At 47.9% G+C, this 20,254-nt stretch overlaps 2 protein-coding genes across 7 annotated transcripts in view; one reads left to right on the top strand and one right to left on the bottom strand.

Moving 5' to 3' along the window:
• Window positions 1–1,154: 1,154 nt before the first annotated feature.
• Window positions 1,155–19,337, top strand: ESRP2 (epithelial splicing regulatory protein 2). Of its 5 annotated transcripts, none has more exons than XM_077132804.1 (18): window positions 1,157–2,184; window positions 2,292–2,407; window positions 2,653–2,969; window positions 3,064–3,192; window positions 4,662–4,775; window positions 4,867–4,981; window positions 5,321–5,419; window positions 5,626–5,680; window positions 5,750–5,860; window positions 5,936–6,068; window positions 6,150–6,192; window positions 6,364–6,665; window positions 6,779–6,991; window positions 7,099–7,297; window positions 7,450–7,636; window positions 7,974–8,139; window positions 8,219–8,324; window positions 18,604–18,716. In XM_077132804.1, the coding sequence occupies exons 3-17, from the start codon at window positions 2,772–2,774 to the stop codon at window positions 8,306–8,308; spliced, it is 2,154 nt and encodes a 717-aa protein (XP_076988919.1). In that variant the 5' UTR covers window positions 1,157–2,184; window positions 2,292–2,407; window positions 2,653–2,771; the 3' UTR covers window positions 8,309–8,324; window positions 18,604–18,716. The 5 variants fall into 5 exon arrangements, with proteins under 5 accessions (XP_076988923.1, XP_076988919.1, XP_076988920.1 ...); XM_077132805.1 differs by lacking the exon at window positions 18,604–18,716 and adding an exon at window positions 9,019–9,150; XM_077132807.1 differs by lacking the exon at window positions 18,604–18,716 and having other exon boundaries at window positions 5,753–5,860; window positions 8,219–9,150.
• Window positions 9,258–20,254, bottom strand: part of NFATC3 (nuclear factor of activated T cells 3) — a 203,977-nt gene continuing 192,980 nt past the window's right edge. Inside the window, exon 10 of one of the 2 annotated variants that reach the window (XM_077132799.1) lies at window positions 9,258–12,086. In XM_077132799.1, the coding sequence (XP_076988914.1) occupies window positions 11,965–12,086 (122 nt within the window). In that variant the 3' untranslated portion in view covers window positions 9,258–11,964. The remainder of the gene's footprint in view (window positions 12,087–20,254) is intronic. The other variant, XM_077132800.1, reaches the window with a different exon arrangement.

The following is a 20,254-nucleotide window of genomic DNA, read 5'->3' as shown; positions in this document are numbered from 1 at the left end:
GATTGTTTGAGAAATCAGGAGGAAGAGTAGGGGCTAATGAGGACAGGGTAAGGTGAGAGGGGGAAAGGGAACAGAAGAGCCTCTGACGCAAAGGCCCTGTGGCCAGAGGGAGGGTTACAGTTGCTGAAATACCCGAAGGCTAGAAGGTAGAGAATGTAGAAAACGATTCATTTAATCAGTAAGTCTTAATGAACAACTTTACTATGGGCCAATTCTGGTGATAGGTACTAGAGATGAGCCTCTGTTCTCCAGGATGGATGTTCTTATGGGTGGAGAGCGGAAGACAATACATGATTAATAAATCGTATCATAAGGTGGTCAGTGCAGGCGAAAAGGAGTTATGAGAGCCGGCTGAAGGACGGAAGTGGGAGGTGTTCAATAGGTTTATCAATAGGGCAATCTGGGAGGTCACAATAGAAGATAAGGGAGCTCAGCAAAGCAGAGGCACCAACATTTCTTTAACGGATTTAGTTTTTCAAGAAAAGCGTCAAGGCGTTAGGATGGGGGTTGAGGAAGTCAGACTTATCTGAGATTTCATTCGCAATTCACTGAAGGTGGGGGTGGCCGGATGGGCAAGCGGGAGTTGGGGGCGGCCACCTCACGCTGCCAGTCTGGGGACTAAGGTTCACCAACCAGCGGTGACCTGGACACGCAGGAGCGCGATTCTAGAGGACTGAGCTCAGAACGGCAAGAGGTACCACATAGGAGAGGTCACCTCGAGCTTAAGTGGGAAGCTTCCCGGAGAACCGCGCTGAAGGAAGAGAAAAAGAATCTTGCGCAAAGGTCTGGAAGTTGAACAGATGGGTGCGGCAGGAGGGGCGAGCCAGGGTAGAGGCCCACGCCGCGGCTCTGTTCAGTGGGAGCGCTAGTCCAAAAGCGGGGGAAGAAGCAGCGAGTGCTAAGAAAGTTTGACAAAGCGCTTTTGCGTCGAACGCGAAAAACGCTTTCAGAACGCGAGCTTGTTGCAAAAACTTCGACCCGAGAAAGACTAACTCCTCCTGGCGCATGCGCTCTTCAGGGCGGGTGGAGGCAGGGCCTTGCTTTGCAATTGCGCCCCGCCCCGCGGACAAATATTTGACATTCCAGGCTTAACTGGAGGGGGCGAGGCCCTACAAGAGACTTGCCCCGCCCTCGGAGCCTGATTCGCTCAGCACTTCCGGGGGTGGTTACACGTCGGGAGAGGCGCCTCCACAAGCCCGCACCTGCCTTTGCCCCTAGGGGAAGCTGGGGCCACGCGAAGCCGCTGGACAATTCCCACCCGCTCCTAGCCACAGTGCCCTGATGAGACTCACTTCCCTCCAAGACGTCTCAGTCTCTTCATCTGTCTAGTGAGGACCCGCTGTTGTATGGGTTCAGCGAGGAAGGCTTCGGAGGCTCTCCATCCACCCCGGGCTCCCTCGTCTTGGGCTGCGCCCCTTCCCTCGGTCTGAGCTGAGGATATTCCCGGGTCCCCTACTCTCCCCACTGTCTGCAAGCTCGGTCGCTGCGCCCCGCTTCTCCAAAAGTGCAAGGTGGGGCCCACGCATCAGTCTCGGGCGGAGCTTGGCAACCCTGTCTTTGCTTTCGCGCCCCTCCCTCTCCACCCCACCGCTTCGATTTTCCTTGTTTCTCAGTCAAGTAAATGGGTGAATTCGGGGAAGTCCGAGGCGGCTAGGGGACGGGCTGTAAAGAAGCCTTACCAAACTCGAAGGGGCGAAGGCCCCTTGGGAACCCTCAAAGTGGGACTGCCGGAAATGGGATGTTGGCCCGGGACGCAAAGAAGCTGGAAAGGCTGCGGTCCGCACGCGTGCGCACCCACACGCCGCTAGCCCCCGTCCCCGCCAACAAGTTCACTATCTTGTTGTAGCAGGCCGACCCTGGGCCTTTCCCCGTCGTCAAGGGGGTAAAAATGGGGAGGCAACGAAGACAGGGAAGAGCCTCCAAGCGGGGGAGGGATGAGGCTCCAGTCCCGAACCATCTGGCTTAGACTCATCCAGGATGCTGTTATCAGTGAGGAGAAGCAGGGGGCTTCCTATAGCCCTACACCAGGCCAGCGAACCCTACGCCCCACGACGACCGCTTTTCGATACTGCACTGCCTGGAGCCGGGCTCAGGACAAGCTCTGCCCCCGTGACCTCTGGTGACCCCAACCCCATAACTCTAATGAACCCCCAGGCGCCTTCACGGGCCTCTGGACGATACCCGGTGAGTCACCGCTCCCCACTTCCCGACCCCTGGTGACTTCCATCGCCCTCAGACGGGTTGTGGCAGCTCCCTACAACCCCCTGAGAGAATCCTGGTGACTTCCACAGGTCCGGCGTGACCCTCACAGACTGGGGAAGCTTGGGGTCCTGCACGTTCTTTTGCGGAGGTCTCACGGTTCCTGGAAGAACTGGGGATATCCCAGAAGTAAAGTAGGGCCAGCCAGGTTAGTGGGAGTCCCAGCCCTACGTGCGTGCCTGGGCCGAGAACGTGTGCGCGCGCGCGGCCAGGGCTGGGTCCTGGCGTCCCCCCTCCCCCAAGGTTCCCGGGGGGGCCGCCCCCGGTCACGTGGCTGCCGGGCCCGGCAGGTAACTCGCCCAGAGAGGGCGGGAGCCGGGGGCTGCCCCGCCTCGCTCCGCGAGGCGCCGCGGGAGCGTCTCAGCAGCGCCTATTGAGCCTGCCCTGCCGCAGGTGCCGCCCCCGTCATACCGTGTCCCGCCCAAGCTGATCCGCGTCTGCCATCGGTCGGTGCGTGCGTGCGCCTCGTCGGTCCGCGTGTGTCTGGCCGATCGCCCTCTTCCTCTGCGGCCATGACTCCGCCGCCGCCTCAGCCACCGCCCCCGGGCCCGGACCCCACCGCAGACTCCGCTGCAGATCCCTGTCCCGGGCCGGGACCCCTGGTCGTACTGTTTGGGGCCACAGCCGGTGCGCTGGGGCCAGACCTGGGCTCCGACGAGTCCGACCTAATCCTCCTGGTCTGGCAAGTGGTGGAGCCGCGGAGTCGCCAGGTAGAATGAGAAAGAAAGAGGGCGGTGGGGCCCTCTGGGAGCTGCAGGGCCCTGGGGGGCGCGGTGGCTGATCGCGTTACCCGGTTGCTCCCAGGTGGGAACGCTGCACAAGTCCCTAGTGCGCGCCGAGGTGGCCGCCCTGAGTCCGCAGTGCTGCGAGGCGAGCGGCCTGAACGCCGACAGTCTAGCGCGAGCCGAGTCGCTGGACAAGGTGCTGCAGCAGGTGAGCTCCGGGGCCCGGGTGGGTGGCGACTCGGCCCGACCGCGGGGACATTTCTCAGCTAGAGAGGAGGCATGAGGAGAGGCCTGGCGCGCCGCAATCAACTGGCCAGGGCGGTAGGACGGGTTTCTGTTGTTTGAAACTTTCAGTGACTCCCGCGTGTGCGTGTGTGCATGCGTCCGCGTGTGGTGGCCATTCCCGGGAGACGCCTTACTTTTCAACCTTTCCAGGGGTCTACTCCTACTGTGGGGTGAGAATGGAGGTTGCGAGAACCCTCTCAGAGTCCCCGGCCAGCGGGGGACAAGCTAAGATGTCTCTATGAAACTGCCGGGCCGGGTCTCTCAGAGCAGCAGCCAGAAGCCAAAAGAGGCAAGGGTCCCGAACATGGCCTTAGGTCATTGTCTTGACCGCTCGAGTCCTCCGCCCACCCGCCTGCCTGGGAGCCGCTGTGGCAGGGGCGTAGGGCGGTGTCTGCTGCTAGTCTAGGCCTGTCGCGGTCGGCTGGCCAGACGTGGGCGCTGTCCTGACCCTGCCTGGGGGCACCTGCCTGCTGAGTGCCGGGGCCACTTCGCCTTGGCTGATGTGCGTGATATTACCCACTGCTGTTTTCTTTGTCTTCACTATGCATTCACTCTTGCCCTCCTCTAGGTTCAGTGTAATGAGTGTTAAGTGCCTTATTCCCAAAGTCATCCTGTGGGTCCTGACAAGTAAAGGAGGCACAAAGATGTTCAATCTGTGTGTTCCAGAAGGGCTCCCAGACTAACTAGTCTCCACTGGGGGAGCATACTGAAAGAGGGCTGGGTTATTCTACCCTGCCAGTAACAGACTGTAAAGTGTCACAGAATTGGTAAGGGTGGGGGAGGGGCTGTGCTTAGTATTTATACCTGTTCTTCAGCAGAGGTGAAGGCTGGGGGAGGGGACCAGGCAGCTTTAGGAGGGCCACCCCCTCTATTAGCAAACAGTTCAATACCAACAGGTCAATAGGGTATGGGTCAAAGCTCATACTGCCCCTGGCGTCCAGGTGTGGTGCCCAGTCCTTGGAGCTTCTCTGCCTCTGGGTTGGTCAGACCTGGAGGCGGGGCTGCCATTGACCATGAGCCATCCGGGCTTCCCCCACCTGTCTGAGGGTGGTGCCTGGTCAGGGACAGGTTTAACCTGCTCTGCCCCACCCCTTCCCACCTGTTCGTCCCACTCCACCAGGTGTTTGTTCTGGCCCCACTCCAGACTTCTTTACTGTGCATGATGGGGGCTTGGGTGATGTATGACTGCCCCCATTCGGCCTGGAGGAGTTAACATTGAACTGGGGGTGGGGTCTCAGGGCCAGGCCCAGCAGGTGTGGCCTCCTCTGCCAGCAGGCTAGGGCTGAACATCCAGCTGAACCAGCTTTGCAGCTTGTGTCCCCCTCCTCCTGCCCCCAGCCCCTGCCTGCCCTGCTTTGAGTCTATGTCTTCCTCCCCACTCCTCATCCTCAGTTCTCACAGCTGGTGAGCAGGGACGTGGCTCTGCTGGGAGGGGGCCCCAACATGCTCTGCACTGACGGGCAGCAGCTGCTGCGACAGGTTCTACACCCCGAAGCCTCCAGGAAGGTATGCCACTAAGGGCACAATGAGGGACTCTTGTGGGGGTTGGCAGAGCAGTTCAGTTCTCATTCAACCCCTGCCCTCCCTGTGTCCCCAGAACCTGGTGCTCCCTGACACCTTCTTCTCCTTCTACGACCTCCGCAAAGAGTTCCATTTGCAGTATCCAAGCGCCTGCTCTGCCAGGGACCTCACTGTGGCCAGCATGGCACAGGGTATCTGTGACCCTGCCAGGGCTAGGTTGAAGGGGTGGCTATACGTGTCTGAGTATGTATGTGCATGCTGGTGAGTTACGGAAACACACATGCTTGCATTTTCTGCTGAGCCCTTGAGTGTACCCATGTCTTATGTCTGTGCTGGGATCCATTTGGAATGTGGGTGTGTGTCTGCATATAAATGGGTTGGAGACCTGTAAGTACATACATGAGCTGGGACAAAACAATTGTTATTTGCTGGGGGTCTGCGTATCTGGTATGGCCAGGGTTAGTGTCTATGTTGGTTGCCCCAAGGCCTCTCATATTAGGATTTCTTCATCATGACTTCTCTGCCCACAGACTTGGGATTGGAAACAGATGCCACAGAGGATGACTTTGGGGTCTGGGAAGTGAAGACAATGGTAGCCGTCATCCTTCACTTGCTCAAAGGGTGCAGTGGTGAGGTTCCTTTTACCACCTATCAACTGCTTTCAAGGCTACAAGGGGAAATGCCTATTATTTCCTCAAAGCACCCCCTTCTACTTGTTACCTTCTCTGAGAAGCCCGTCAGTTCCTTTTCCCTCAACTGTCCTCTTTTTGCAGAGCTTGGTGGGGAGACACCCCCTCCACCAGACCCTGCTGACTCCCATGCCATCTTCTCTCAGGTCAATTGTTTTCAAAGCCCGAGGTGGTAAAGCAGAAATATGAGACAGGGCCTTGGTGAGTTTGGGGCCAGGGTTTGGGGTGACAACAGCTGTACAGCTCTCACCCTGTGCCTTGCCCCCACAGCAGCAAGGCCGATGTGGTGGACAGTGAGACTGTAGTAAGGGCCCGTGGGTTGCCCTGGCAGTCATCAGACCAGGACGTGGCTCGCTTCTTCAAAGGGCTCAATATTGCGAGGTAGGTTTGGTGGGATGGGTGGATCCAGGAGGGTAGGCCTGTCCTGGAGGTGCTAACGCAGCACTGGCTTCGCAGGGGTGGTGTAGCACTCTGCCTCAACGCCCAGGGCCGCAGAAATGGTGAGGCCCTCATCCGCTTTGAGGACAGTGAGCAACGAGACCTAGCACTGCAGAGACACAAGCACCACATGGGCGTCCGCTACATTGAGGTGGGGCTCTGGGTTGGGGGAGGAGCAGGATAGAGCTGAACCAGGACTGAGATCCATGGTCTGTTCCCACTGTACCCATAGGTGTATAAAGCAACAGGGGAGGAGTTTGTAAAGATCGCAGGGGGTGAGTGTACCCCCAATAGGACCTAGCTCCTGTTGGTTCTTAACCTGCATCCCATTTCCCCACAACCCCTGCCTGTCTCTGTTTCTTTGTGTCAGGTGTGGGTGGGTGTTAGGAAGGGTTTGGATGAAGTCTGCAAGTGACTTCCACACTGACTCTCATTCCCGCACCCAGGCACATCACTAGAGGTAGCCCGTTTCCTGTCACGAGAAGACCAGGTGATCTTGAGGCTACGGGGACTGCCTTTTTCAGCTGGGCCAGCAGATGTGTTGGCCTTCCTGGGGCCAGAATGCCCAGTGACTGGGGGTACTGATGGGCTCCTCTTTGTGCGCCATCCTGATGGCCGACCCACTGGTGATGCCTTTGCCCTCTTTGCCTGTGAGGAGCTGGCACAGGCTGCGCTGCGCAGGCATAAGGGCATGCTGGGTAAGCGATACATCGAGCTCTTCCGGAGTACTGCAGCTGAAGTGCAGCAGGTGAGCATCCAGGGCTCCTCACTTCTAATGTACTTCTTCCCCAGGATGGTCCTTTGTCCCCTGTGCTCCTGCCCTACTGGGCATGACCAGCCTGCTGCTCACTTCCCTACCAGGTCCTGAACCGCTATGCATCCAGCCCACTCCTTCCAACACTGACTGCTCCACTGCTGCCCATCCCCTTCCCACTGGCAGCTGGAACTGGGAGGGATTGTGTACGTCTTCGAGGTCTGCCCTACACAGCCACGATTGAAGACATTCTGAACTTCCTGGGGGAGGCAGCAGCTGACATCCGGCCACATGGTGTGCACATGGTGCTCAACCAGCAGGTGAGGCTGCTTCTGGAGGGGGCAACATACATACATAGAAAGGGGTGTGTGATTAGGGGTAAGACATTCTTGTGCAAGACAGACTGCTTACAAGATGGTATGTACAGGGCCGGCCATCTGGCGATGCCTTTATCCAGATGACCTCACCAGAGCGGGCCCTATCTGCTACTCAGCGTTGCCATAAGAAGGTGATGAAGGAACGCTATGTGGAGGTGGTCCCCTGTTCCACAGAGGAGATGAGCCGTGTGCTGATGGGGGGCACTTTGGGCCGCAGTGGCATGTCCCCTCCACCCTGCAAGCTGCCCTGTGAGTTTCTCAGAGGCTAGGGAAGGAGGCGGCCTGTAGAGGTCAACCTGGTATAGCCTCTACTTTGCACAGTGGGGAACTCGTTTTGGCTGCCCTACCCAAGACAGTACTGGACTCTCTACAGATAACACACTCTATACTTCTGCCTCCAGGCCTCTCGCCGCCCGCCTATGCCACCTTCCAGGCCTCCCCAGCCCTCATTCCCACTGAGACGGCAGCTCTTTATCCCTCTTCGGCACTGCTTCCAGCTGCTAGGGTGCCTGCAACCCCCACTCCTATTGCCTACTACCCAGGACCAGCCACTCAACTCTATATGAACTACACAGCCTACTACCCCAGGTACCCAGTTGCTAAAAGAACCCCATAGTCCTGCTCTTCAGCCTGGTTTGGGGGTGATGATGAGTCATGATTACCTTCTTGGGCCAGATAATCCCAGGTTTATTGAAGCTTAGACTTTATTCTGAGACAACAGGGAAGTGAGAAGTGTGAGCTGGCTGATGATATATACAAACTACCCTGGACATGAGAATGTAGACAGGTTTTAGGTGGGGAGGAAGAGTAAGTTAAGAGTACTTACCTAAGAGTAAGTAACACGGCAGGGAGAGAGGAAGAAGGTAAGCCTTGGTGTAGGCCACAGGTGAGAATGCACCACTGAACTCTTCCTCTCCTATCCTAGCCCCCCAGTTTCCCCAACCACGGTGGGCTACCTCACCACACCCCCTGCTGCCCTGGCCACTGCTCCCCCCTCAGTATTGTCTCAGCTGGGAGCCTTGGTGCGAATGCAGGGCATCCCATACACAGCGGGTATGAAGGATCTGCTCAGCGTCTTCCAGGCCTACCAGGTGAGGTTGTGTAGCTAGAGGGCTTGTGGGCCTGACTGAGCCTGGAACTCCTTGGGCTAAGTCTCTGTCCCTTCTACAGCTAGCGCCTGATGACTACACCAGTCTGATGCCTGTTGGTGACCCACCTCGCACTGTGCTACAGGCCCCCAAAGAGTGGGTGTGTTTGTAGGTGAGGGAGCCAAGAGGTAAGAGCTAGCTGATGTCTTCAGCTAACATGCCTCTCCTACATCCAGAAGACTAGTGCCTTCAAACCGGTGGCTTCTTTCTAGCTTGTCAGAGCTCTCAGAAATCACCCAGAGGAGACCAAGTCCCGCTCCACCTCCCACTTAATCCTCTGCTGTTCTTCCCAAAGATGACGGTTGCACTTGTGTGCAGGGCTTAGGATAGAATGGCACCTAGCCTGCTCCCAATGGCCTGTCCTGGGCCACCTTAAGAGCCTTTAGTCTGTCCTGGCTATGGCCCATGCCCATGGAGTCTGTGGGGTTGACAAGTCTACAGGCAGGCTTTCTTTCTTCCATTTTTAATACTGTAAGCCCTGAAGCCTTCAATCTGTGACTCCTTCCAGGAGAAGCAAGGGGACATCTGAGCCTGGTCCTGATGCTCTGCATGCCCCTGTCCCTACTGGTGGGAGGTAGGGAGGCAGGAAGAGCTGGCCCCATCTCCAGGGTTCTTGAAGCTTAGAGGCGACTTGTGCCAGGGGTGTTCCCATCTAAGGATGCTAGCCCTCTCCAGCTTGACACAAGGAATATCAAATGGGAAAATCACAGGCTATTTCAATGGATTGTGTTGCAGTATCTCCTAAGGACACTAGGGGGCAAGAGGCCCCCATGCAGAAATTCAGGCTTGATTTTGCCTATTTTTCATGTACATCTTGGGCAGGTCAGTTGTCCTGAACACAGCAGAAACCATGGAATGTCCTTTGCATCCATTCAAGGGTGCAGAACCTAAGCCTCAGAAGGAATTTGGAACTCTACCCTTACCTATGTAAAATAAATATAGGTTCATGGCCAAGTGGACTTTTTAAAAGCCGCAATGCCCTTAACTTTGGTCCCAAGAATGAGGGGCTCCACAGCAGCCCCAGGAGGTGGAAAACTCAAGACAAGATTTCAAGGAGACGGTTGACCTGTCACCATTTATTGTTTCAGCACTATAAGTGATGAGCCTGAAGTGATGGCTCCTTTTCCCTTTGTATTTCTCTAAGGAGCACTGCACTCCTATAAAAGTTTTTAAAGTACAAAATGTAAAGGAAAACAATCTCAGCTGCTGTAAACATAACTGTTCTTTAACTAAACATCCATTTTATAAAATACAAGCTTTCAACTTGAGCCCATCTGAACCTTAGGGATGACTATCTGCTCTTGAGTATCAAAAACAGCTTAGTGGCTAGGCCCAGCAGAACTCTGATGCTACTGGCTAGCCCTGAGTAAGGGTGAGTTGCACACTGGACAGCAGCACTGCATGTGAATCCAAAGACATCTGTTCCTTTTAAAGCTGTTTTCAGCCATATTTCTCTATATATCTCCAGTAAACAGAAGGTTGCTCAAACTGTTCCTCAACCCAACATCTAGCATGGGTTGGAGGGAAGGGATGGGTACCATCACATGACCAGTTACTCAGTGCTGCTATGAGAAATCAGTTTGCATAGACCAAGGATGACTTGTGCATCAACACCACTATGCTGCACAAAAAAAATACTGACTCTTAAACCAAAGCTTTTACAAAGCTGATACAAAACTGCTTACATAGTATACAATGCTCTATTTTAAAATTTGACTTTTATTTTAAATAGGAAAGCATTTCTAAGTGCTACAGGCATCAAGGTATTTAAAAGGCATTAAAATTTGGTGCATAGCAACTCTGGATCATAGAGGCTCTGATTCTTAAGGTTAGTAGAATAGCCCCCAAAGGGTCTTGCAAGGGGGACAATTGCAAGAATCCATATGAGGCAGCTATACCAGGGGCAGGAGGGTGGAGGCAAGTCTGGTGGCCTTCTCTGACACTTCATCTGAGAGGGTAGCCCTGTCCCCCACCTCCACCCTCACCCCACCCCAGCCAAAGCTTTGTACACAGGCCCTCAAGCAAATCTTACTATTCACACATGGACACAAAACTCACTTCCAAAGAAAGAAAGGTTCAGCTTCAAGAGGGGCCAGAGTGAATTGCTAAAGGATAGACATGTTTCTCTAACTAGCTTTAAGAAAGGAATCTAAAATACAATAATTTCAAAAAGAAAAAAAAAAAGAACATACTTCCTCATCCTGGGTGAACAGCTCCCACTGAGCTGATGAGGTGTTGGATAAAAGGCCAACTCCCTCAGCCCAGCCCTCACCTGACCTCTGCAGAGTCCTGGAATCTAGGGCCCACAATCCCTTGGAATAACAGCTTCAAGCCTTTGACCAGTCCAGCACATTTGTCTCACATATAGGCACTCGATAATTTGCTTCCTGAATAGATGAAAGTACAATATTTCACTTGAAAACCTACTGCAAACTTCAGAGACTGACATAGGCTCAGTCAACTGATTCCATTAGGGGCAAGGAGTGAGGGCAGAATTTGAAAAAAAAAAAAAGGCACCCAACTTGGGCACCTCCTTTGGTAGGCAGCAGGCTGGGATTTATTAAGCACCCCTGCTTTGGGTACCAGTCTCACCAGGAGCAGCACCAGCATATCTTTGGTATGGAGAGTCTGGTCTGTCATGCCACTTCATTTTTAGATTTGCCTCAAAGCCTTTTTGGGAAAAGGGCATACAGATAGGACAGGGTACACAAAATAGGTGATCAGCCTTTCATGCCAATATGAATCTTAAACCATCCTCTTTAATGCATTTTCTCTGTTCCTGTCCTGACGCATAGTTCATTTGTGCTTAGCTCCTAGCACAATCTGGCCTCTAGAAATGAGTTAGAACCAGCAAAGTTGCCTAAACCATCAGGACACTGTGTGGCATTGAAGGTTACAAGACAGCCAAAGGCAGAGATGCTCCCACTTGGAAAAAGCTCTGGGACCAGTGGTCACAAACAGAAGCACATTCTACAGCCTACTTGTTTCTAAAATGGTGGGAAATGAAAGCTAACAAGCTACTCTCCCCCCTCCCTTTCCAAGTCACCTTACATGTACCATTTTACCCAAAGTCCTAAGGGAAAAATTGTATTTCAACGTGGAGCCATTATAGAGAGATTGTAGGAAAATTACCTATTACCTAAAAGTTACAAAAGGGCTATGATCTGGAATGTCTTTTTATACTCCAACACTTCAATGATGGAATGGTCTCTTCTCATCCTATCTAAGAACAGTTTACTTTTATAAAGAGATTCAAGCTACATTTGGCTTTATTTCCTATGAATCTATGAAAGGCTTCAGGACACATGCTGAGTTTCTGAGGCTTGGTGTGGGCTTGAGAGAATTTTTTTTCTTTTGTTTGCCTCTGGAAGGTTTTATCAAAAGTTCTATTTTAAAAATATCATCAAAGCTAAAAGGCCTTCAAATGACCATAAAGCAGTACAAATCACCAATGCTAGCTAAGGAACTGGGGCACCTGCAAAAGCAGCACCTCTGAAATGGAGGGCCTGCTTCATTCACACTCAAAAGCACCCATCATATAAAAGTATCCTATTTAAATACAAAAAGCAAAGCTCATTTCCCCAAAGCTCAAACAGACTGCTGCTCATTTTTAACCAAAGCCTGAGGTGGAAGAATGCTGCTTTCCCCACATGGTGATCCCAACTCCTATCATCAGTCCTGAAGGCCGCAGAGTTGGAAACCCAACAAATCCAAGGAAAGAACATGCTGATATAGACATGGTGATGCACAAAGGTACAGTGAGCACTGTTAGAGTCCATCAGATCTTCCTGAATCCAGGGACTCAGGACCCTGGAGGGGAGCATGTCTGCTCACCCCTATTCCTTGGGAAACAGAAATCTGGGACATGTCTCTCCCAATTATCTCGTTCACTGAAAAACAAGAAAAGGGGAGAGTTGTTAGTGACTTCTGAGTGCCTGACCATATGATGCTCAACACCAAGCTGTACCTTCAAAGACATTCTCCCCTTCCCATGGAAATCCTATAAATGTAAAACTGTCCTTTGAAGTCTACTCCTGAGCTGAATGGCACCAGAAAAGAATATTATTCCACTAGTTGCTCCAGGCCTCTCCTCTCCCTCTCAGTTCAGTTTGAGTTGGGAAGAAGGATGGCTCCTAAAACAAGGAAATATTCTTACTATCACTCTAAAGGCTCATGCTCTGGAGTAGATGATAGGAAGCATTTGAAATGAGCGTTCATCTTAATTTAACTTTTTCTTAATTTGCATCCCTTTGGAAGAGTTTCCCCTTTGTGGTCTCTTCCTCTGTGAAGTAAATGAGAGAATAAATGCTTTGGTCAGGGTAAGCCACCGAATAAACATCCTCTTATGGTGGGGGTGGGGGGAATTTGTATTGTTTGTGATCATTTCTGACCACAGACTTTTCACTTCTGTTGGCCCCTATGATTACCAAGCACCACATGGTGTTTTGAAATCCAGAGCAATCAATATCAATTTTATGGAACCTATATAGAAGGGAATACCCCAAATTGTCCAAACAAGAAACTTTAGTTCTCATATCATCTCATTCTTTGCTTTAACTAAATATTCTATACTGATTCCACTACTACGTATATATACAAGATAACCGAAAACATATCTACATAAAAAGAGCTAAAAGGTAGAAACAACCCAAATGTTTACCAAGTGATAAATACATAAACAAAATGTAGTATATCTATACAATGGAACATTATACAGCCATAAAAAGGAATGAAGTATAAAATCCTAAAACTTGGATGAACATTGAAAACATGCTAAATGAAAAAAGACAGACACAAAAGTGACATATTGTATGATTCCATTTATAAGAAATATGTAAAATAGGCAAATCCATACAAACAGCATATTTAGTGGTTGCCAAAGATTGGGAGAGAGTAGGCGATGGGAAGTGAATGCTGGTGGATACGGAGTTTCTTTCTGATGTGATGAAAATGAAATCTGATATGGTGATGGCTACACATATTTGTGAATCTAAAAACCAATAAATTGTAAATGCACATCGTGTTTCATTGTGCTTTGCTTCATTGCATTTATGTTTTTTTTTTGGGGGGGGGGATGCATGGCTAGGGAATTGAACCCAGTTCTCCAAGGAGCAGGTGACAATTCTACCACTGAAATACATGTGCACCCAGCTAATGTGTTTTTTACAAACTGAATGTTTGTGGCAACCCTGCATCAAGAAAGTCTATTGGCACCATTTTTGCAAAAGCACGTACTAACTTCATGTCTATTTTTGTACATCTCTCATTGCTTGAAACTTTTTCAATAATACTACATCTGGTATGGTGATGTGCGATCTCTGATGTTACTACTGTAATTGTTTTGAGTGCCACAAATCGAACCTATATAAGAGGGTAAACTCATGTGATAAAGGTGTATGTTATGACTGCCTCATCAGCCCACCGTGTGCCCCCCATCTCTCCCCCCTTTTGTGCCTTACTATTCCCAGAGCCACAAAAATCATGAAATTAGGCCAATTAATATCCCTACAATGGCCTCTAAATGTTCAAGTGAAAGGAAGATTCAACTTAGTGAGGAAGACATGTCGAAAGATGAGACAGGCCAAAAGGCAGGCCTCTTGTGCTAAACACTTAGCTAAGTTGCGAATGCAAAGGAAAAGTTCTTGAAGGGAATGAAAAGTGCTACTTACTCCAGTGATAAGAAAGCGCAATAGCCTTACTACTGATATGGAGAAAATTTTAGTGGTCTGGATAGAGGATCAAACCAACCACAACACTCCTTTAAGCTAAAACCTAGTCCAGAGCAGAATCCTAATTCTCTTCAATTTGATGAAGGTGAGGAATTCAGAAGAAAAGTTTGAAGCTAGCAGAGGTTGGTTCATGAAGCTTAAGCAAAGAAGCCGTCTCCATAAAATAAAAGTACAAGGTGAAGCAGCAAGTTATCCAGAAGACCTAGCTAAGATCACTGATGAAGGTAGCTTCACTGAACAACAGATTTTCACTGTACACAAAACATCCTTCTATTAGAAGTAGAGGCCATCTAGACTTTCATAGCTAGAGATTTGAAGTCAATGTCTGGCTTCAAAGCTTCAAAGCACAGGCTGACTGTGCTGGTTTGTATCTGTTATGTACCTAGAAAAGCGTATCTTCTTCTAATCCATCCCTAACAATGCAGACCTATTGTGGTTGGGACCTTTTGCTTAGCTTGTTTCCATGGAGATGTGACCCAGTCCATTCAAAGTGGGTCCTAATCCTCTTGCTGGAGTCTTCTGTGAGAGGATAAAAGGCAGAGACATTTTGGAGAGAACCACTGAAACCAGAACCCAGTAGGAAAATGTACAGAGAAGCTCAGAGACATTTTGGAAAGAAGGACCAGCAGACATTGCCATGTGCGAGATGCCAGCAACTTTCCCAGGAGAACGTATCTTCTTAAAGCCTTAATTTGGACATTTTCATGGCTTTAGCACTGTTAATTTGTAACCTAATACATTTCCACTGAAAAAGCCAACCATTTCTGGTATAATGCATTCTGGCAGCTTTAGCAAACCAAAACATTGACTCCCTTGTTAGGGGCTAATGCAGCCTGTGCCTTTACGTTGAAGCCAATGCTCATGTACCATTCCGAAAATCTTAGGGCCCTTAAGAATTACACTACATCTACTTTGCCTGAGCTCTATAAATGGAACAAGAGTCTGGATGACAGCGCATCTCTTTACAACATGGTATACTGGGTATTTTTAAGCCCACTGTTGAGCCCTACTGCTCAAGAAATAAAAAAGATTTCTCTAAAATATGACTGCTCTTTGATAATGCATCTGGGTCTGATGCATTATCAAGAGCTCTGATGGATACATACGAGATTAACATTGCTTTCATACCTGTTAACACAACATCCATTCTGCAGCCCATGGATCAAGAAGTCTTTTTGACTTTCAAGTCTTATTATTTAAGAAATACATTTCTTCTCTCACTTGTGTTTCGGGTCAAGATGGCGGCTTAACAATGTGCATGTTTTAGTTTGTCCTCCAGAACAACTACCAAATAACCAGAAACAGTACAGAACAGCTCCTGGGGCCACGTCAGTGACCAGACACATAGCGTACCCCAGTCTGGACCAGCTGGACAGGCTGCGAGCACCCCTCTGAACCGTGAGTTCCCAAAGCTGCAGCGGCCAGCACCCCTCCCCCACAGGCCGTTTCCCAGAGGGGAAAGGAAAGGACTGTACCAGCAGCAGGGACTGGGCACAATCAAACGCCAATTGTGGAACTAATTAACAAATTCTGACTACTAAAAATAGGCCCCCAGCTTAGGTGAACCTGATCAAAGCGGAGGTTGCTCATTTTTGCCCCGTCCGCAAGGGGGCAGGACTGACAGAAAAAGGGGGAGAAAAAAAAAAGAAGGAAACAGGTTTTTGTGGCTGTGTATCTACAAAGGCTTGACTGCCTCTGGATACAGCGGCAGGACTTTTCAGGCTGCAACTGCCCCAGGCATAGGCAGAAGTGAGCTCTTTTGGGGGCTTGTCTGGAGCCTGTGCCTTCCCCAGGGCAGGGGTAAAGCCCCACCCAGGTGAAATCCCTCCATCAAGGAATTCAGACACCAGGGCTTGTTAATTTGAAGCCACTAAAACCAGCCTACAACCTCTCCTCTTTTTCCACCACGCCCCCAGCAGGGAGAGTCTGCCAAAGTTAAAGGTACCACATCATCTTATGCTGGTGGGACCTGCAGTCAGACAAGTGCCACACACAGGTCAGGATAAGAAAAACAGAGTCCAGAGACTTCACAGGAAAGTCTTTCAACCTGCTGGGTCTCACACTCAAGGAGAACCGATGCAGGTGACTCTTTCCTCCTGATAGGAGGCCAGTTTGGTCTGGGAAAATCTGGCTGGTGTCTAAAATATCTAAGTAAACCCTCCTAAGTGTGTGTGTGGGGGAAGGCACCACATAAGCAGGGCAAGAAACAAGAAAACAAGAACTGAAAAATTATCCTCTGTTAAACAAAACCTAAGCTAAAGGTCCAGATAAAGCTGAACGGAATGTCAAAGAACAGATAGACAACAAATTCATCCAGCAAGAAAACCCTAGATAAAAGAAGTGAAAGCAATCTCCAGAATAAACTAATTAAGGTAATTAAATGCCTAGACGCCAGCAAAAAAGACCAAATCACACTAGGAAAACTGAAGATATGGCCCACTCAAAGGAACAAACCAACAATTCAAATGACATACAGGAGCTGAAACAATTAATTCAAATGTACGAACAGACATGGAAAACCTCATCAAAAACCAAATCAATGAATTGAGGGAGGATATAAAGAAGGCAAAGAAAGAACAAAAAGAAGAAACTGAAAGTCTGAAAAAAGCAAATCACAGAACTTATGGGAATGAAAGACACAGTAGAAGAGATGAAAAAAACAATAGAAACCTACAATGGTAGATTTCGAGAGACAGAACATAGGATTTCAAAACTGGAGGATGGAACATCTGAAATCCAACAAGAAACAGAAACTACAGGGAAAAAAATGGAAAAATATGAGCAGGGACTCAGGGAATTGAAAGACAATATGAAGCGCACAAATATACGTGTTGTGGGTGTCCCAGAAGGAGAAGAAAAGGGAAAAGGAGGAGAAAAACTAATGGAGGAAATCATCACTGAAAATTTCCCAACTCTTAAGAAAGACTTAAAATTACAGATCCAAGAAGTGCAGTGTACCCCAAAGAGAATAGATCCAAATAGACATACTCCAAGACATTTAACAATCAGAATATCAGAGGTCAAAGAGAAAGAGAGGATCTTGAAAGCAGCAAGAGAAAAGCAATCCATCACATACAAGGGAAGCCCAATAAGACTATGAGCAGACCTCTCAGCAGAAACCTTGAAGACGAGAAGACAGTGGGATAATATATTTAAATTATTAAAAGAGAAAAACTGCCAACCAAGAATTCTATATCCAGCAAAACTGTCCTTCAAAAATGAGGGAGAAATCAAAACATTTTCAGACAAAAAATCACTGAGAGTTTGTGACCAAGAGATCAGCTCTGTAAGAAATACTAAAGGTAACACTAGAGACAGATATGAAGACAGAAGAGAGAGGTGTGGAGAAGAGTGTAGAAAAGAAAACTATGAGTAAAGGTAAAAAGAAGGAAAATTAGATATGACATATAAAATCCAGAAGGCAAAATAGTAATAAGAAAGTACTACCCATGCAGTAATAACACTGAATGTTAATGGATTAAACTCTCCAATCAAAAGACATAGTCTGGCAGAATGGATTAAAAAACAGGACCCATCTATATGCTGTCTCTACTCAAAGGACACGAGGCCAAGGACACAAATGGACATTTACACACCAATGTTTATAGCAGCATTATTAACAATTACCAAGAGATGGAAACAGCCAAAATGTCCATCAACAGACAGTTGACTAAACAAACTGTGACATTTACATAAGATGGAATATTATGCAGCTGTAAGACAGAATAAAGTTATGAACTATGTAACAACATGAATGGACCTTAAGGACATTATGCTGAGTGTGATTAGCCAGAAACAAAAGGACAAATACTGTATGGTCTCACTGATATGAACTGACATTAGTGAATAAACTTGGAGTATTTCCGTGGTAACAGAAACCATCAGGAGATAGAAATAGGGTGAGAAATTGGGTAACTGGAGCTGAAGGGATACAGATCGTGTATCAGGACTGAATATAAAAACTCAGAAATGGACAGCACAATACTACCTAACTGTAATGTAATTATGTTAAAACACTGAATGAAGCTGCATGTGAGAATGATAGAATGAAGTTAGAAAGAAAGATAGATGGTAAAGATCGAGATGGTATCATCTAGGAATGCCTAGAGTGTATAATAATAGGGAAATGTACAATGTACAAATTTTAAAAATGTTTTTGCATGAGGAAGAACAAAGGAATGTCATTATTGCAGGGTGCTGAAAACAGATGATAATTAATACTTTAAAATGTCACCTTATGTGTGAGACTAAAGCAAAAAATGTTTGTTACAAAATTTATATTTTGACTAGAGCATCTCCTAATATAACTCATGTAGATAGTTTGATTGAATATCATAAGTACTTGGAATCTCAGGTAGGACATGAGATTCTGTTGGTTTGTCCAGAGTGATGCCCCGATGAATCCCAGAGTGATTTGATCAGTGACTGGAAAAGTATTTGCAAGCCCCCTTCGAGGAATGGTGAAAGCGGGGAGAAATTCAACTTCCCCAAGTTGAATTCTTGATATTCTCACAAGCAGTGTGGACAACCAAAGCTATAGGCTGAGCCCCCAGTCTTGGGGTTTGTTCATATGAAACTTAACCCCGCAAAGGATAGGTCAAGTCTACTTAAAATTTAGGCTTAAGAGTCACCCCCAAGAGAGCCTCTTTCGTTGCTCAGATGTGGCCTCTCTCTCCAGACAATATGACGAGCAGTCTTACCACCCTCCCCGTCTCTGCGTGGGACATGACTCTAGGGGTGTGGACCTTCTTGGCAACGTGGGACAGAGATCCTGGAATGAGCTGAGACTCAGCATCAAGGGACTGAGAAAAACCCTAGAATGAGCTGAGACTCAGCATCAAGGGATTGAGAGAACCTTCTCGACCAAAAGGGGAAGAGTGAAATGAGACTAAGTGTCAATGGCTGAGAGATTCCAAACAGAGTAGAGAGGTTATCCTGGAGGTTATTCTTACACATTAAGTAGATTATCACTTTGTTGTTCAAGATGTAGCAGAGAGGCTGGAGGGAACTGCCTGAAAATGTAGAGCTGTGTTCCAGTAGCCATGTTTCTTGATGATGATTGAACAATGATATAGCTTTCACAATGAGACTCTGTGAATGTGAAAACCTTTTGTCTGATGCTCCTTTTGGCTACTGTATCAACAGAAGAGTAGAACATATGGAATAAAAATAAATAATAGGGGGAACAAATGTTAAATTAAATTTAGTTTGAAATGTTAGTAGTAAATGAAAGTGAGGGGTAAGGGGTATGGTATGTATAATCTTTTTTTTTTCCTCTATTATTTTCTTTCTTTTTCTGTTGTCTTTTTATTTCTTTTTCTAAATCGATGCAAATGTTCTAAGAAATAATGAATATGCAACTATGTGATGATATTAAGAATTACTGATTGTATATGTAGAATGGAATGATATCTTAATGTTTTGTTTGTTAATTTTTTTTAATTAATAAAAAAAGTTAAAAAAAAAGAAATACATTTCTTAAGGCTATAGCTGCCATAGATAGTGATTCCTCTAGCCCTTAGAAATAGCCTTACTGCTGATATGGAGAAAATTTTAGTGGTCTGGATAGAGGATCAGAAATAGCCTTACTGCTGATATGAATCTAGGCAAAGTAAACTGAAAACCTTCCAGAAAGGATTCACCATTTCAGAAGCCATTAAGAACATTCATGATTGATGGGGGGAGGTCAAAATATCAACATTAACAGAAGTTTAGCAGAAGTTGACTTCTACCTTCATGGGATGCCTTTGAGGGGTTCAAGACTTCAGTGTAGAAAGTAACTGCAGGTGTGGTGGAAACAACAAGAGAACTAGAAGTAGAAGTAGAACCTGAAGATGTGACTGAACTGCCACAGTCTCATAAAACCTGAACGGATGAACAGTTAGTTGCTTCTTCTGGACAACCAAAGAAACTGATTTCTTGAGATGGTATCTACAGCTGGTGAAGATGATCTGAGCATTGTTGAAATGGACAACAAAGGATTTAGAATATTATATAAACTTAGTTGACAAAGCAGCAACAGGGTTTGAGGACACTCTAATTTTGAAAGTCCTACTTCTAGGTAAAATGCTATCAAACAGCTTTGCATGCTACAGAGAAATCTTTCATGAAAGGAAGATTCAATCGATGTGGCAAACTTCATCATCATCCTATTTTAAGAAATTTGATAGGCACTTCAACCTTCACTATCTTGATCAGTCCGCAGCCATCAATACCAAGGTTATTGATTATGACTTGGTTATGGTTAAAGTTATGACTTGCTGAAGGCTCAGATGATGGTTACCACTTTTACCATTAAAGCTTTTTTTTTTAATGGAAGGACTAATTGT

Source organism: Tamandua tetradactyla, chromosome 16, assembly GCF_023851605.1.
Source record: "Tamandua tetradactyla isolate mTamTet1 chromosome 16, mTamTet1.pri, whole genome shotgun sequence".
Classification (NCBI taxonomy): Eukaryota; Metazoa; Chordata; class Mammalia; order Pilosa; family Myrmecophagidae; genus Tamandua; species Tamandua tetradactyla.
Note: the sequence above shows the minus strand (reverse complement) of the source record. Positions and strands in the feature narration are given on the sequence as shown.

Bases quoted from the DNA above. Each gene is read 5' to 3' on its own strand.
- ESRP2 (XM_077132804.1), top strand. From the start codon at position 2,772: ATGACTCCGCCGCCGCCTCAGCCACCGCCCCCGGGCCCGGACCCCACC. The intron at 6,069-6,149 runs GTGGGGCTCTGG...CTGTACCCATAG, and splicing joins TGGGCGTCCGCTACATTGAG to GTGTATAAAGCAACAGGGGA. The intron at 7,637-7,973 runs GTACCCAGTTGC...CTCCTATCCTAG, and splicing joins TACACAGCCTACTACCCCAG to CCCCCCAGTTTCCCCAACCA.